At 46.8% G+C, this 17,707-nt stretch overlaps 1 protein-coding gene across 1 annotated transcript; it reads right to left on the bottom strand.

The window, feature by feature from the left end:
- Nucleotides 1–3,401: 3,401 nt before the first annotated feature.
- On the bottom strand, nucleotides 3,402–4,824 carry LOC143160338 (uncharacterized). Its single transcript, XM_076338060.1, is given in 4 exon segments — nucleotides 3,402–4,361; nucleotides 4,468–4,677; nucleotides 4,679–4,750; nucleotides 4,753–4,824. Coding segments are annotated over 4 exon segments (1,314 nt in total).
- Nucleotides 4,825–17,707: the final 12,883 nt, after the last annotated feature.

Genomic DNA, 17,707 nt, shown 5'->3' on the forward strand with positions numbered 1-17,707 from the left:
GGGGCCCCGGGAACCGGCCCGCGACTGCGCCCGATTTGTGAATACGTAACCTCCCCGCAAGCGCCCCGAAGGTCCGCGGTAGCTGTCCGGCGGTGCTTGCTCCGCAGCAGCGGGGGCTGAGGAGGCCTGCGCCCCGCCGACGGCTGACCGGCCTCTGACGGCTCGGCCGCTCGGGGGTTCCCGCCTGCCGCCGCAGGCTGTGCCCGTTCGCACTGGCTGCTGTGGCCCCAGAAATCAATGTGAAGAAGTTCTTTTTAAAAAAAAAAAAAGAAATCCTTACCAAGGACTAGGGGAGGGCAAACAAGTCAGAGGGTAAAAGCCTATGAAGGGCTTTCCGGCGCTATGAACTCGGATGAAATGTACTTACTTGGGGGCTTTTTTCAGCTATCAAGTCCACCACCCCATAAGGACATGACTAGGCGTGCAGGCGTCGAGGAACTCATTTATCTCAGGCCTGTGCCTACGCCTTAAGGCAAGTCCTCCTGAAGTTAGTTGTAAGTACAGGCCCTGCTTAAGTGAAGAGCCCTCTTCTCTGGGGTAATTTGCCTTATGCCAAGAAACAGCGAGGAGCAGGGCTGCTGAAGAGGTGTCCAGGTCATGAACTGCTGTCTCTGTGACGCTGGCCAAATCCTGCCTCCCGGGCGGGCGGCTTCCAGCGAGGACTCGCAGCTGCAGGGGCCGTGACTGTCGCTCTGGTCCTGCTGCTGGAGGAGGTGGCTGAGAAGAAAGAAATGCACTTTGCGGGCTCCCACAAAATGGGGAACTCGAGATGCCTAGCAGTGGGGTAGGCCCAGGCTGACTATAAACCACATTGGTTAATTTGGGTCGTCGCTGTCTCTCTTCCACAAGCTGTGTGGCAGAAAATACAGTTTTCAATATTCAGCATGCAAAATCCTCCTTTCTTCTATAAACAGGAGCATTTTACAGGCAGTAGAAGAGCAGTCCAATACTGAACACACTTGGTTCCTGCCCCACCTCTTCCTCAGCGTCACCTACTCGTATGACAGCAGAGATGCTTTTGGCATGCAAGTCCAGTGGAAGCTACTAATGCCATCGCTCTGAAAGTGCCTCCGACATGCTCAATAAGCATGTAATTTGTGTTCTGGCATTCTCCACCTCGCAGCAAAGAGTGAAAGTTTACAGGAACGTCACAAGAGAGTGTTGCATCCGACTGCTCTGCGCAGGTTTTTCTTATTAGTGAAATATATGCTAGGCAGGTCTGTTAAAAGCAACTTGTAACAAAGAAAACCAGCAACTTACAGAAAAGCTCTACCCTGAGCAGTAGGTAGCTCTGTGATGGGATTTTTTTTCTTGGAGTTGCTCACGAGAAGTATTCAGAGTGTATTCCACTTCAGTGTTGGAAACATGGGTTTGGTAATACGGGAAGCGTGTTCCCTAGACCAGATGAAGGGCTTGCAACGCCTGGTATTAGTAGAGCAGCCAGGAGCGACAGCTCAACACCGAACGCCTAACACGGCTGCCTTGCTGCGGCTTTGTGAGCTTTGACGGAATAGGATATCGACAGAGTGGGAGGGGGAAGCAGCTGGATGCACTGCAGAGACCGGGCTCGCCTAAGAGAATCTGTAACAACCACCCTCCAATTATTTGCCTCGGACCCCTATTAGATAAGAGGGTGCTGGTTACCGTGCATTGGGAGCAGCAGGGAGGATACCATGGGGAGACCCGCTGCTGCCTGCCAGGTGCCCGCTGACTCCAGGGAGGAACCAAAAGCCCACATCCTTGTTGAATGAAAGGACGTTCTTTCAGATGTCCTTCTTCCTCTTCAACTCACTCTTTCTTTATGAAGCAAGGCTGGTTTGCTACACACTTTTGAACACCAGTTTCTTGTCTTTTTCATGGGTAAAATTACTATTTTTGTTCTGTCTGTGCCTGGGAAGAAGTCTCACTTCTCATTAAGTAGGTCTTACGAGGGAGAGGGTGTATGTAGATAAAGAAGTCTTAATGCACAGTTTTAAAAAAAGTTTACTTAAGGAGTCATATATACAGTCATAAATAGAATCATCACCTTGTACTTAGCTCTCAGATACAACTTTTTGTGTTCAAAGTGCCTTGCAGCTATTGTCTGAAGCTAGGTTCTTCCGTAATACATGAAAAAGCTGTGTTCCAATTCTTCAGGTCAAGGCAGAAAAGTTAAATGACTTCTTCACAGCCACAGCTAAAAATTACTGACGCAAGTCAGGACTAATTTTCTGGACTTCTTGTGTACAGATCTCAATAGACAGCTTCCTCACAGAGATACCAACTTTATTAATAAAATGTCTGGTTTTAAGTTTTGTTTTTATTATGTTTCTTTTGTTCTATAAACAAAGTAATTAAGTTAATAACATATGTATTAAAATCTAGGCATACTTAAAATATGCCAGAGCCACATTTTAAACACAAAAAAGGATTTGCATGTATAGTTTTCAGCATCCTAGGCCCGATACTGCTTTAATACACAACCACGGCAGCTCCCCAGAGGCACACATGAAGAACACTTCCGTGATTACAGTGGTCTTCCAGGCGGCCATGGGTCTTGAGAAGTCTAAAAATAGGCTCAATGTGCGAATGCAAAGATGGAACACTTTTTTTTTTTCCCTGTGAGTGCAGTTCTACAGTTCATTATCACCCAGGTAGAAAACCTTCATTTGGCAAATAGAAAACTACACTTTGAAAAAAACAGACAATTATACAAAAGGAAATCACAAAAATATTGCCTTTTAAAAGGCTACACGTGGTCATTTTTAAATGAAAACACTATACATTAAGTATCTAGGAAAAGACCAGCAGTGTTCTTTATCAGGAGCACACCTAAAACACAAACACACCCAGCGAGCCGTCCCCTGCCACCACCAAGACTGCTTTTTCCATGCCTGTACCCCTCTCATGCTAACGCTTTCTTCACTAAAAGCTATAAATAAGTCTGTTTTCTACAGATCTCTTAAGTTAAAGTAAGTGAATTCTGACCAGAATAGAAACAAAACTGAGTGCAGTAAGGCCACAAAACCAACGCCGTAGTCCCAAGCCTCCTGGCAGAATTAATCCAGCGCAGTCTGAACGCAGAAGGAGTAAATCTTCAGTACTGACATATTTGTGAGGAAGATCAGTCTGTACGTGCAAGCTAACGTGAGGCTGCCCGTCACAAAAGGCATGCAGGAATACTGCAAGCAGCTCAGCGGCAGTTCCCATAGGATGGGGCGGGGAGGTTCTGCAGCAGGTTGGTCTCCTGTAGCCCTTGCTAACTTCGCTTATCTTCCTTCCCCTTCCAGAGAGCGCGCAAAGCTCAGAGCAAGCGCTCCACACTTAGACCCGCAAAACCTCTAGCCACTTTGGACAACACTGCCAATCGAACAAAAAAACCACATTAATTTTCCATCGGGCAGGCAGACCCGCTGTCAGGTTCATGTGTGACCCAAATGGCAGGTTGAACTCTGTTGGCCACCAAAAGCAAAAAGGTAACTTTTTGGCCCACCTTGCTCCCCATTTTGCTCATTCTCAAACAGCGAATCTAACCCAGTTCCCAAAATTTCATTTCTCATGCCCAGCCAATGAGGGTCGTAGTCATTTACCGTCTCCAGCAGCTGCTGCCCGTACGATGGGGCCGGAGCGGCGAGTGTCCCTTGATACCCCCCTTCATGTTTTGGAAGTACCAAAGGAGGACTAGCGTGACTAGCCGCAAGCAGAGGTGGACTGCGCCTCATCTGCTCGAGCTCAAGCTTAGATTCCCCTTCACCGTAACTGAAAGCGGAGCCCTTCCCAAGGGGAGAAGTGTTTGACTTGATATACAAACAGTTCTCATCGCCCAGGCCCTGGTCAGCATTCAAGCAGTTTAGGACAGGCCTCCTATACACGTTCTCTTTGGCTGCCAAGTACTGGTGATCTTCTATACAAGACTGGAAAACATCTGCATCCGAGTAGCAGCTTTCAGGGAAAGACTTCTTCAGGTACGGATATTCCTGCGCCTGCTGCACAGGGAGTGAGAGCTGGGGGGGGGTCCCCACGCTTCCCGCACCGAGTGGGACCCCTTTTCCCACGCAGTCCAAACCGAAGTGAGCTGGGGTCTGACCCGGGGCTCCAAAAGTGTTATCCAAGCTCCTGAAATGAGTACCGACCCTTAAGTACGGCTGCCCCGAGTAGGGCGACGGCTGACCGGAGAAACTCTGGTTGCCTCCTGGTAGGCCGGGCTGCGGGTGGAGGAGGCTCCGGTCCGGCCCAAGGCCCTGCATCGTCCGGGACCTCTCCCGGCAGCCGCCGCCGCAGCGGGTCGGCTTTTGCTTGCCACAGGCCGGCTTGGGGTAGGCGGCGGCGGCTTCGCTCTTCTTGTGGTTCAGCTGCCGGGCTCTCCTGTTCTGAAACCACACCTGCGAGGCCAGCGGAGAGTGAGCGCTCGGCCCTGCGGCGGCCCGGCCGGGGGGAAGCCGCCCCCCCCCCCCCCGCCCCCCTCCCCGTCCCTCCCGCCCCTCTCACCTGGATCCTGGACTCGGGGATGTCGGTGAGGCCGGAGAGCTGCTCCCGCAGGGCGATGCCGGGGTAGGGCTCCTTCTCGAAGGCGCGGACCAGCAGCTCCAGCTGGGCCTTGCTGAAGGTGGTCCGCTTCCGCCGGCCGCCCTCCCGCCCCGCGCTGGGGGCGGCGGGGCGCGCCCGGGCCTCGCCTGCGGGGAGAGGGGAGCGGCGGTCAAGGGGGAGCCGCGCCGAGCCGCGCTCCTCCCGCCCCGCCGCCTCCAACGCTACCGCCAACCCGCCCTGCTCCTCCCCGCACCCGGCCGCACCCCGGGGAGGCTTACCGGTGGGGCCGGGGCCGGGTGGGAGGCCGGCGAGCTCCATGCGGGCCGAGGTCTGCGGGCGGTGGGGCGGCCCAGGCCGCTCCCCGCCTTATGAGCCCTCCGCCCCGGCCCTTGGCGACCCCCACCCGCCCGGCCCGGCCCCGCCAATGGGGCCGGGGCCGCCGGCCCTCCGAGGGTGACTCAGAGCCGTCTCCCACACCTCCATTGTCATCCCATCACCAAAATACACATAATGAGGTCTCGCCCCATCGAAGGAGCCAAAGCGTCTCCCAGCGAAGCCCCCGCCGCCGCCACAAACCCATCCGCCTTTCTTTAATTCAAATGGAGAGTGGATAATTTAATGAAGTTATCTTTCGCCTTGGGTTCGGCCCTCTGAGAAGGCTCCCCTTCTCTCCGCACCGCAGGCCTGGGGCTCTGGTGGAAATCCGGGGATCCCCCGGATGCGGGGAGGCCTCTACACCGCCCTTCTCCTGAAGGGAAGCCATCCCAGCTCTTACTGCACCCGGGCGACGACTCCTTGTCTTCCCCGTTTAGTTACCCCGCTCCTATTCCCATCCGTGGGACGTTTCTCATCGACTTAACTGCATTAAATAAAACGCTGGTGGCTTTACTAGACATTGCATCAAACCCCACCGGTCACAGTAGAGGACAAAGCCGCGGCGCACTCTGCGGTCACCTGGGGGGCAAGGAGCAGTCTCCCTCCCGAGCGTGTGCTGAAGAGCTCAGCACAACCTTTTCCTTTCCTAGGGCTGCTTTTTTTTCCTCCAGACAGCTCTACTCATCCAGGTCATGTACAGAACAAGCAAGGTCTGTGCTTTCAGCCCAAGGTGAAATCATAATCCAAAAGAGAGGCCAGAAATACTATTTGAGAGCCAAGAGTGACATAAGGATTTACACAGGGCAACAGTTGCAATGCCGAAAAGGATTAGATGTTAGAACAGGATTAGAACAGCAGCAAATCAATTAGTTAATGTAATAATTTGTCAAATGAGGCCATTAATGGCTATCACTGAAGGTGTTCAAGAGCAGTGGCATCATTACTTCATGTGTTTTTCGTCTCAACATGTCCCCATTCATTTTTCAGGCTTGGGACCCGCTCCAGCTTGTTCTGAAGCTAAAGGGTAAGGGGACAAAGTCTGCAAGCTGTTATATACTGTTTGCATTCTGCAGGGACCGGCGTGTCTGCCATTCAAGCAGCCACTTTTGGGTTGAGCTGGGTGAGGGTTTTAACATTGCACACACCACCACAGTGGTTCACAACAAAAATGAATGCCCTCCCAGACAGGGGCGACAGTCAGCCCCTGTGAGTCTAGTACTCCAGAGACTGGATTCCTTTAGCAGCTCTGTCCGTAAGGCAAGGTAAATGCCCTCAGAAAGCACTTTACCTAAATAATGTTTTCAAGCAGCAGTGTATATGAAGGCAGTGAGAATTTGAGGGATGACTGCAGCGTGTAGCCCAAAACACCTGGAAACAACAGCTTGAAGCATTTTCTCAGTACTCCTCCCCTTTCTTCTACCGTATCATTCCCATAAGCTGGACTGTCGTAGCACAGATACATCCCACAGGATTTCTTTTCTCCCCCAGAGCTCCAGGATAGTTCGGAGTTTTTCCTTTCCATGTAAACAATAAATTTGTATTTAAGCAAGAATTTGCACGTGGGAGAAGGGAAAAAAGCAGCCAGGTGGCAAGTGGTTCAGCAGTTCTAGGTACAGTCAATCTAGTGTGCTGCTAGTCCTTCGGTTTTAGTTCGCTTTTAATACTGATACATATGTAGGGAGGGTGGATGAAGGCTCAGATGCAATAAGCAGACATATAAAGCTTGGTGGCACAGTTTTATTGACAGTCTTCTCTACAGCAAACCCGCCTTCAGCTAATCCTTGTTCTAAGCACGCGGGGTGCAATTCTACCTCCCTTTAAGCCCCCATATCGCTTCACACACAGTCCTGCACACGCCATCTCCAGCGCACACTTGACTAGAAAATGAGCCAACTCACAGAGCTACTCCTTCCAAAAACTGATCACTTTTTTTTTTTTGGCCAGGTTAGTTTTTGGCGAGCTTAGTTCAAGCACCAGCGTGGGATGGGGGTGCACAGGAGCAGAGGGTAAAAGAGAGTTGGGGAGCCCCGATTTAAACCGGCACAAGAAAGTATGGAATTGCACATGACCTTTCCATCTCTCTGCAATTCCGGTACAACTGTCCGTGGGGCGCATAATAAACTGGATGAAGGATACCAAGGATGTTTGTAGGGTACAAAGAGAGCTCACTCATTCAGTCTGGCCACAGGGAAGGCTAGAACAAATGCTGTCGTTTCTCTTTCTGGATTTCCAATTTTCATGGCAGAAAACATCGTCTCATAGGAATAACTACAACACAAAGCTGACCCCGCAGGCAGCCTGCAATATTGATCTCAAAAGGAGAGGGAAGCCACCCCCTCCAACGCACACATACACACCTTATAGCCACAGCCAGTGCAGAAGAGATAAGGAGGAGTCAGCAGAGGCTTGCACCGACTTGCACTGCTTGCGAAGAGTGGCTGTCCATCACTACTAGCTAGGTCAAATAGACCAGGCTTTTGTTAACATCCTCTGGCTATGGAGAGAGCAGTTCACACTTCCCAGAGTTATTGTTTCAGGCACTCTGCCAGGCAGCCTCTTTACACCCTTCATTTTCAGAGATTTTCTTTGCAATGCTAATTGATAGAGACTTAGATTGCGAGTTTTGTTTTTAAGTGAGATTCCAGGAAAGAAGATGGCAATCTTTGCCTCCCCCTCCTCTTCCCCCTCTTCTGCTGAGACGTATGGACTTTGCCTAACGTAAGAGCTAATTTCTGCTACAGCTGCAGTTTGACCAAACCCTAATCCAGGCAATAACACTGACCGGCCCTTGCTGCCCACGTTCCCTTGGCATCATCGTGCTGTTGCATGTCAGTCATAATCAAAACAACTGTTTGTGAGCTCCGCCATCTCTTCTCTAAACTGTATCGGGAAAATAGTATTCCCCTCCACCACCTCTATTTTTGATTCATTTTACAAATAGGGGAATGGGAAGAGTGTGGGGAAAGAAGCAGGAATACCCAAAGCAGCACGCTTAACAAAACCAGCATCTCTTCGGTGCGTAGATTGTCTTCAGGCTCCCACCAAAATCCATGGAATTTTGCTATAGATGTCAGTGGAGTCCAAATGTGGAAACCCACTGTGTCCTCTGCCAATGCTCCTTTATGCCAGAGTCATGGTGTAAGTGCATCTACAGGGGAATGCAAATCACATGTGGAATATGCTGAAAATACAACAAAAATGAAGGACATGTATGTAAAGGGCATTTAGGAGAGACAACACAGTTGTTAGACAGGGGCTAGCCACAGTGCTCTTTAAAATGGCTCTCAAAAAAGGTTTGCATCTATCCTAGTCCCCATCAGGGCATCGGGAGCTCCTCTCCTCTCTCCAGAGCAGCCCTAGATGCAGGAGATGCAAAGGCGACCCCAAAATCATGCTGGCATGAATGGGATGCCGCATTACCCAGTGCAGCATGGGCTCCGTCACCAGGCGCCTGCCTGGGGAGTCTTAGGACAAGCACAGCCCTCTAGAAATCCCTACATCAAACATTTTCTAGGGCAGTACAATGCTATTGATGTTTAAGCAGAACTTTCATCCTGCAGGAGGCAAGATCAATTTCACTAGTTGGTCTTCAGACATTAACACCTCATAAAAAGGATGCTCATGCCCTGCTTATCTGGAGTGCATCTTTAATTATCTTTTGGTACACCTTTTGCAGCCCATTACTTACCAGTCAACACTGCTTTAATTATGGGCTTGGCAGTAAAAGGCAGCTCTTACATCACTGAAATAAAAAGCAACCCTGGAGAATTGCAAAGAGATTTCGTGTTCAAATGGAAAACTGTGGAATTCAGCAAAACAACGTGGATTCTCTCCCACAAAGATTTCCCCCTATGGGCAGTACTGTCATAGCCAGATGCTCCCAGGAACCCTCCAAAGAACATGAGCAACCAAGTGATGGTTCTGCTCTCACCTGCTCTTCAGGGAAAGGAGCATTTACAGCAGCCTGTCTTGTTTTGAAAAGAATTCAATGGCCAGACATGCACTCTTCCATGATGTCTCAGGACGAGCAGGCTGGAGACGTATTTTGCACCTTGAGCAAAAAGAGGGCAAAACTTATGATACTCCCTGCTTTCTAAGAGCATTCATTCCGCAGTCCAGAACTGGCTCTTGGGAGAGCTCTGTCACCAGCACCACTGAGCTTTCCCTCACAGTAAACACCTTTATTATGCCAAAGCATTGCTCTAGCCTTTTTTCCTACCTGAAATGAATGTTGTTTCTAACACCTGAAGGTGGAGGAAAACAACATTGCTGAAAACAACACGAACCGTTAAGTCTTGCTCTGACTCAGTTCCCATTAAAATGATAGATTTCAAGGTGAAAAAGGCATTAGACCAGTTTCACATAACTTTTGAATAATCTCACACAAGTTTTTCTTATATTTAACCCTTAAAATAATTCCTGGCACTGACTGTAAGCATCTGAAATTTGGGGCAAGCGTACAAAAAGGGCCATACTTGCTAAAACCAAATGTCTGTCTAGCCTGATATTTAGCTCTTCAGCAATGGCCAAAAATGGATACCTGTCTAGGGAAGGGAGGCATCTATAGCCAGCTCAGTCAGCAACGTACTGGTACTTTTACCTAGTAACGATGATGATGATGACCTCTGTTATTTTCAGCCCAGAGACTTCCTGAGGTGGATGAGAGTTTCTAAGTATACAGAGAACACAATATGCTTCTATTTTGTGAATTTATCCAGTCATTTTTTGAACCTATGTAAAATTTTAGCTTCCAAAGCATCCTCTGACTAGGACTTCCACAGCTTAACTACAAGTTGTATGTAATAACACTTACTTTTATTTGTTCTTAATATGTTGCCTGCTGGAATCATTTGGTTCTTGCTGCCTCCCACACAAGAATATGCAAAGACCTTCGCTAGTTCCAGCAGTTCACGCTGCCCATTTTCTTATCAAACCCCATCACTTTCCCCCTTCAGCCACCTCTTCTCCAGGCTGAAAAAATCCCATCTTACTCACGGTGGCTGATCCACGATTACTTGCCCTATGGTAACTGCTCCATGCCTTTGATCATTCATGTTGCCCTTTTCAGAACTTTGTCCAGTTCTACTGTATTCTCCCCGAGATAGGAAGACTAGAATGACTCTCAGTATTTAAGACGTAGATGAATCATGGTGTTTTAGGTATTATTATGCTGATAATGATTTTTTTCTCCATTGCTTTCCTAATAACTCCTAATGTTTCTGTTGCTTTTTTGACCATCTCGCAGAACTATCTATCAAACCCCAGGATCTCATTTCTGAGTTGTAATGGTCATCTATTGTCTGAACCTGAGAATGGTTCCTTACTTGTACTGTCATTATGCTGCCTACTGGTGAGTTTTTGAGTCCTGTGACAATCCTGAAAGAAATTGCCATCCCTTTCAAAGAGAAGACTGCCTTTTAAAGGAAATGAGACCCCAGGTAAAACTGAAGCCAAAACATTTGCAAACTTTGTGTCTTTTATTAAACGGTAGCCTGGTGGTGCCCAACACCATTCATTTTTCTTGTGGGCAGTAGAATAAAAGTCTTGGGAGATGGTTGTAGGATAGCACAGACTTGCTGGGAAGGTAGTGATTAGTGCTCCCACTCTCCCACAATACAATGTCTCCTGCTCTGGTGGAGGGTAATCTCTCTTCTGAGGGACAGATCCACCTCACAGCCACAGAACAACGATCTAGAGTTCGGACAGGCTGAGCCTGTAAAGAGTTAGGATGACCACAGGGAAGGACAAATCAGCAGAGCAGAGTCCGCACCAGCGCAGGAATGGGCTGGAGTAGGATTTCCACTTGTAATAAGCCTAACGCATAGATTATCAGTATTCTTGTACCCCTTTGCACGCCGAGTAGAAAAACTGCACGGGAACCCATGTGGTAGGAAACCTGCGTTCACTAAAATCCTGCCTTAAGAAACATCAAAAAATTGTGTATAAAATATCCTCCTGAAATCCAGCCTGGGCCCCCGGAGGATTACTGAGTGCAGTTCAGTCTGGCAAGCCCTCGCTTGCCCCAGCACCACTGAGATAAATGCCGTTTCATTTAAATGCAGCAGTACTTCATGCCCGGTACGGTCAGGTTCACGGTCTGCACTACTTTATGGTAATCCTTTCCCTTGTATTCCCTGCCGTCTCCTTCCCTGTCTCCCTTCCTTTGTAAGAGACTGACTGTCATCGTCCTCACCCATGCTGTTTGTGTGACTGGCAGATGCCCTATGACCGATCAGCTCCAGAAACACTTGTGGACTTTTAGCACCTGAGAGGATCAGGCCTCTGAACTGCAGATGGTTTAGGACAAGGACTGTATCTTTTTCTCGTGCTGGCAGAACACAAACACACCCACGTGACACTATAGAAATACTGCAAATCGCAACATCATAGTCTGCCGAACTTGATTACGATAACTAGTCGCCTAAAGATGAGTGAATTTGGCCTTAAGGCTAGTCTGCCTTAACTGGAGACAAGTTGTCTGGAGTCTTCTCCTCCCTGTTCAAAGAACTATCGCTCTAACCTCCCTTGTCAATCCTATTCCTTCTCATCTCCCAAATAACATCCCCACCCATGTGGTTGTACTGAAATGTGCTTCCCACCCATCTCACCCATCTGCTAGTGACCCCATTTCTCTGCTAGATCTGCACTGGCTTTTTTGTACTGCAGTTAGCTTTTCCATCACAATATTCCCATTCCAGACATGTAGGAAAAAAAATACTCAGAGCTAGAAAACTGCGTCCATTGACACGACTTGCTCATTAACTGAGAAACACGATAAAGATGCATTAGCTGGTCCCAACAGGCCCTCGAGAACAGTGAACTGATTGGAAACCTTTCCTTTTCCCCAAAGCTGCACTCCTGTGTTTACCACCATGCATGTGAAGAACTTGGCAGCCTAAGGCAGTGTCTTTCTAAATAGGAAGCAGAAATAAAGAGTTAGGAATACCTTCAGGGAGAAACGAGGTGATATCAGATACCAAATACTATGTATTAAAATACACACGCACGGTCATCAAGTGGTTAGGGGACAGAACAAGGCATCAAAATGCTGATGGGTTGCTGGAGACGTACTCCTTCGGCCTGTTTTAACCACTCGGTCTATAACGCTGTAGGATGCTGGTGTGCAGAGTCATGGACCCTTACCTGTATGCAATACAGTTTTGAATAGTCTAAACTACTCAGGCTTTTCCAACATGACCAATATGAACAAGGCTGTCTGGTCACATGTAATTTATCCTTGCAAGGTACGTTCAGTAGTATTGAAGAGCCTCCCCGAATGACATAAAATATTTTTTTTTGCCCGCATACCTTTAAAAAAAAATCCTGTCAAATACCTGTAGCATAAATCCAATTTAAAAAATTCCACCAAATACTTGTAGCATAAATCCAACCTTTATAAACTGAGCTTTCAAATGGATGTTACTTGTTACTCTCTCATTTTTTAAAGCTACCTCACACAATAAGAGAAAGCCATCAGAGATGTTCACAAAATAGTTCTAGTAGGACTAAATTTATTGAATCCCACCAGACATCACTAAAAACAAACACAGAACTGTAAAATGCACAACTGCGATCAAAACGGAAGCTCTTTGTGCAACCTGGACTTCAAACTGGGGAGCTTTGGCAGTCTATTTAGAAGGGCTTATTAATGCAATGTTGGCTGAAGCGCATCATGATAAAAAAGTCTGTTGCACCTTTCTGTTCCTTTTTAATAACAGAAAAAAAACCCACAGTGATAGTGTTAGGATGAGCATGTAGAACTCTGACATAATTCATCTCTAAAATGCACAAACTGAATCTGTAATAAAATCAACGAGAAATTCATACCTTTGTAGCTTATAGGTATTAGTTAGGTCTTAATCTTTGCAAAGAATAAATTATTTGGCTGGGACCTTTATAGCTGACATTTTGCATGACTTGAGTTATGCTCCCAATTGTGTTAAAAATGTGATAGAAGAGAATTAGTTTTATCAAACATCCAAGGAATCCATTCACCTATGAGAAGGATACAGCAGCGATATGTGCAAAGGTTTATTTACTTCCAAGTCACAAAGGGTATTCGTTACAACAACGAGCAGAATTACTATACCCCATTGTTTCTTCTTATGCATGTCTCATTATTCTTTAAATTTTTTTTGTAAGTATGGGAATCTGCTGAAAATCTTGACCATTAACCTCAAAACTGTAATGCTTGTCAAACTGCAACATGAAATTAAAGACCGTACTTTTCCTTAGCTTCTCCAGTCTAAGAACTAAAAGATTAAAGTAAAATGGTTTTTAACTCCCCATTAGAAATTAAAAATGACAGAGGAACAGTCACACGTTAACTAGTTACATTAGGAATCAGACATTGCTTGCAGTAGTTTCATTACAGCATTGTGTCATTTAACTCCGATTAAAAAATGTTTTATTGATAATTCCATCTCCTTAGGTAACTTTCACTGAATGCATCTCATCTCTTTTATACCAGCTTCAAATCCAGTTTAAAGTTGGCTGCGGTTCATTTCCAAGTAACTTCCTAAAAGAAGCCCGATCCCTTAATCCTTACTTACACAGAAAGTTGCTGTTTACACAAGTCACATCACTGACTCCAGTAGGATGACTCACACCATAAAGGTCGGTCTGAATTAGACTAATCCCCCCCCCCTTTTTTTTTTTTTAAAGAATTTTAAAAGACACAGAAGAGCTAACATGTCTCTATCTAGTCTCTGGCATCTACCAAGAACACCAAACAAAAGAGGCAGACTACCTGGCAAATACCCTTTGTACTTCCCGATGAAAGTGAGATAGTCAATATCTCTAAGTTAGAGATAGCAAATGTTTCTAAACTGAAGGGGGAACGCGTTTTCTCCACTACTAGGTACAACAGAAACTTTAGTATTTGAAAATCTGAGTGATACACTGATATAAACAGTGTGTGAAATGAGCCAGCTATGTCTCGGGGATTAGGCAGGAAGAATGCACGCGTCCGTTTTATTGTTTTCAGCAGAAGTAACCCATCTCAGCTTACATACCCAGTCGCTATGGAGACCTCAGGACCCTACGGACACAACTTCAGTGAAAAAACTTCTTTTAAAACTAATGCAGCTGTCTTTCTTTGAAATCTCAAAGAAAGAGGATCATACGTCCCATTTTCATGTTACTGTGTGGTTAGTAACCTTACCTGTTGATCTCGTAACGAACATCTCTTTCGGTCTTAGGTTCTTAAAAAGTACTGGTGGCTTTAATTACCAACCTAATTTGAAATCTAAGGCAAGTGATGCAAGTGAAAGAAAAAATGTTTGTACGCACTTATGAGCGAACACACTTTTTTTTCTTTCCAACTTGTTTTTAAGATTATGCTTTCCCTCTCTCTTCTATGGCCTTGACTACTATAAAAATAGACTCCGTTTAGCAATCTGTGCAGCCTGAAGCAGGGTACAGCTAGATTAGCTCATCTTCTTCAAATGCTTACAGAGCCCCGTCATCGTGATGGCAGCTGTGCCGATTGCTAGCTACCAGTATCTGCATGTTCTCTAGCATAGGAAAGGCCTGAGAAAGAATATGGAGCTGTGTTAATCCTGTCACAACAGAGAGACGTGTTCCAAACTATAAATCTAAATCCGGCTTCTGGTAAGCACGGCCAGAGCTGCCCGAGCTGGCTGTCTGCACTCAGCCTTGGAGATATTTTGGTGTGAGTACGCTATTGAGAGATGCCAACTCATAGCAGCATGCCAGGTCTTCATTCAGTCACTTTGTGGCACTGATTAAGAGAAAAGGAAAGGAAAAAAGTAGAAATCTCAGGAGTTATGGTGAAGTAAAGCATGCAGAAATAGTTTTATTTCCTGTAAACTTGGCAAAGGGAATTGGTTCTGCATTTTTTTCAATAATTCACATAACACTCTTTGGGATTTGTAGTTTCTAATTTAGATTACACTTGTCAATAAATGCAATTCACTGACAAATAACATTTCCAGTGTTGAAACCACAAAGGTAGCTAACCTATTGGTCAAAAGTATCAAGGCATAAATGCAAACATTTTGCAAAGTATGATAGAGCGAGCTTTTCAGCTAGACTCTGCAAAATGACTCCCTCAAAATTAGTTGTTAGGTACATACTAACAACACCTAAGGAACACAGGAAAGACTAATCATTGAAAGCAGTGGATTCTCTGTCTTTGGATATCTTCAAAGACAAAATGCCCCTTGAAAAGTATGCTTTAAGTAAGTGCAAGTTACAGAGCTCAATTCAGAGAAACACGGTAATATTTAATGGCCTGTGCTGGCCGGACTAGATGATGCTACAGGACTTCTGGCTTTAAATGATGAAGACTGGAACTATATTCAGCTTCTTAAATACTCCAAAGACTCCTCTCTTTGTCAAGAGAAACAGCCTTTTTTAAAAAGCCAGGTCAAAGACACCGCCCTGGATTAGAAATGGAACCACCCCCACAGAAGGTCTGAGCAGCGAGCTGTCTTCATTAACGATCTCACTTTCAAGTCCGAGGCTGTGGAGATGCCCAGGGCTGGTAGAGCTACCTGCGTCAACCAGGCTGGCAGCGACTGGGGGCTGCTGTCACACATGAAGGCCGGCCCCTTCTGGTGGGCCACATGCTGGGCTAGCTGGTTTTGTGACCGTGGCCTATGCGGGCCAGGAAGAATATCACTTAATGTCAATAAAAAGGTAAATCAATTATTGTTGGCGAAGGAGAAAGAAGAGTTAGCCAGACACCCCAAGGTGACACAGTCTGGGCAGTCTTCACTGGAGTGTGGCAGAAAGGATAACATGACATCGTCTGTGACCTCACCTGGCTGTTTTTGGCCACCAAAGCCAGACTGACAAAGCAAATGTCCACAGAGATGCGTGAGCAGCAAGAGAGACGTGCGTCCCCCTCCAAGGGGCAGCAGGAAGGGGAAGGGTTTGACTCCCCGTCCCCAGCTGCGGGTCCCACACCCCATGGCTGAGATAGCAACACCTTTCTCCTCCCAACACCTTTCTGCTACGGCAGCGCCCGGTTGCCAACAGCCCGTTTCTTTCCTGTGTACTTGACTGCCCTCTCCAGTCAACTCCTCACAGCAGCACATCCATCCTTCTAACAAGTTAGTTGCTTTTTGTTTACGTTCTAATACAACTGCCTTATTGTGCCCTTAAAAGTTCTTCTTGGTGGGCGAGCAGAGGCCCTTGTGTGGGGCAGTCCTAGGCACTTCTACCACAAAGCCCGGGCCATCTCAGGATCTCAGCACAACCTTCGGACGCGGATTTACAGGCAGGCAGAAGCAATTTGCGTAGAATGTTCGAAAGAGCAAGAAATTAAGTAATGGGCTACAAAAAAAAGAGGTTGACTTTTAGAACTTTCTGCCAGACACCAAGACGTTGTAGGTGGAGCCACACACACTCTTCCCCTGCGTCAGCAAAGCAACCCAGGCGACCGTACCATGCAGATGGTATTCCGTGTAGCCAACCTCGATGGTTTTCATAGATGGCCTCCCAGCAACAGTTTTACCACCGCAGGAATTTCTTACCAAACTCTCCTGCAATCTCCACAGAACACCTCAGCAAAAAAGCACAGTGCTTTGGGCAGGAATAGCTGGGAATGAAATACAGAGATGGGGAAACAGAACTGTCTCCGGGCAGGACAAAACTAACCCAAACACATGTAAAGTCAATCCCCGCCATAGCGAGCCTTTTCTGCAACACAGTGCTCATGCTGGGAAAACGTCAGGACTTGCTGCATTGGTTGTTGAAGAAAACAGCTTTACAGACGCATCATTAACACATAGTTAAAAGAGCAGCTGTATTTAGCCTTCAGGCAAGGAGAGAGAACACCACAGTCAACATTTCTCACTGTTTATCTTCTACCCTGTCAAAGTCACTGTCAAGCAAACAGGTAGCAAAGCTCCAAGGAAAGCAGGAGACACCTCCCCTCAACATTTCTCTCTGTGGGCACCTTTCCCAAGGCCCTAGTGACTTCTTTGGGCAAGCTCATCACCGAGTCCAAAGTCCCAAAACGGCACAAAGTAGAAAATGCTGGATTTAATACGCTTTCAATTAGTAGTTTTCAAAAGGGAAGGTATTACGTAGTATCCTAGGAGAGTCTAATATATATACATATATAATATAGCATTGTATATATGCATATTTATATGTATTTTTTACCAGTAGTAGTTCAAATAATTTATTTAATATAAAGCATGGATCTCAACGTGCTTTGTAACCAGTTAAATCTCTTAAACACGGGAGAAATTAACTTAGACCCTTCTAGCGCCTCTTTCAGTTTTGCCTTGCATTGAGGGTCGCTTAAGGGCGTGACGCATGTGGGCTTGGGCTTCCCCAGCTCAGCTGAGACCTTCTGGACCTCCAGGAAGCCTTCCCAGGCCTCCTCAGCCCTTTGGATCCCCCGTCCTCCCGAAGACCGAGCTGCTCAGCGACAGAAATGTCACTGCCCGTGACATTCAGCCGAGTAGCGAGAACCACTGCCAGTTTCATAGAATCATAGAATCATAGAATCATTGAGGTTGGAAAAGACCTCTAAGATCATCCAGTCCAACCGTCGACCCAACACCACCACCCACTAAGCCATGTCCCTAAGTGCCTCATCTACTCGTCTTTTAAATACCTCCAGGGATGGGGACTCAACCACTTCCCTGGGCAGCCTCTTCCAATGTTTAACCACTCTTTCAGTAAAGACATTTTTCCTTACATCCAATCTAAACCTCCCCTGGCGCAACTTGAGGCCATTTCCTCTCGTCCTATGACTAGTTACTTGGGAGAAGAGACCGACCCCCACCTCGCTACAACCTCCTTTCAGGGAGTTGTAGAGAGCGATGAGGTCTCCCCTCAGCCTCCT

The sequence above is a fragment of the Aptenodytes patagonicus genome, chromosome 5, assembly GCF_965638725.1.
Source record: "Aptenodytes patagonicus chromosome 5, bAptPat1.pri.cur, whole genome shotgun sequence".
In the NCBI taxonomy this organism is placed as follows: domain Eukaryota; kingdom Metazoa; phylum Chordata; class Aves; order Sphenisciformes; family Spheniscidae; genus Aptenodytes; species Aptenodytes patagonicus.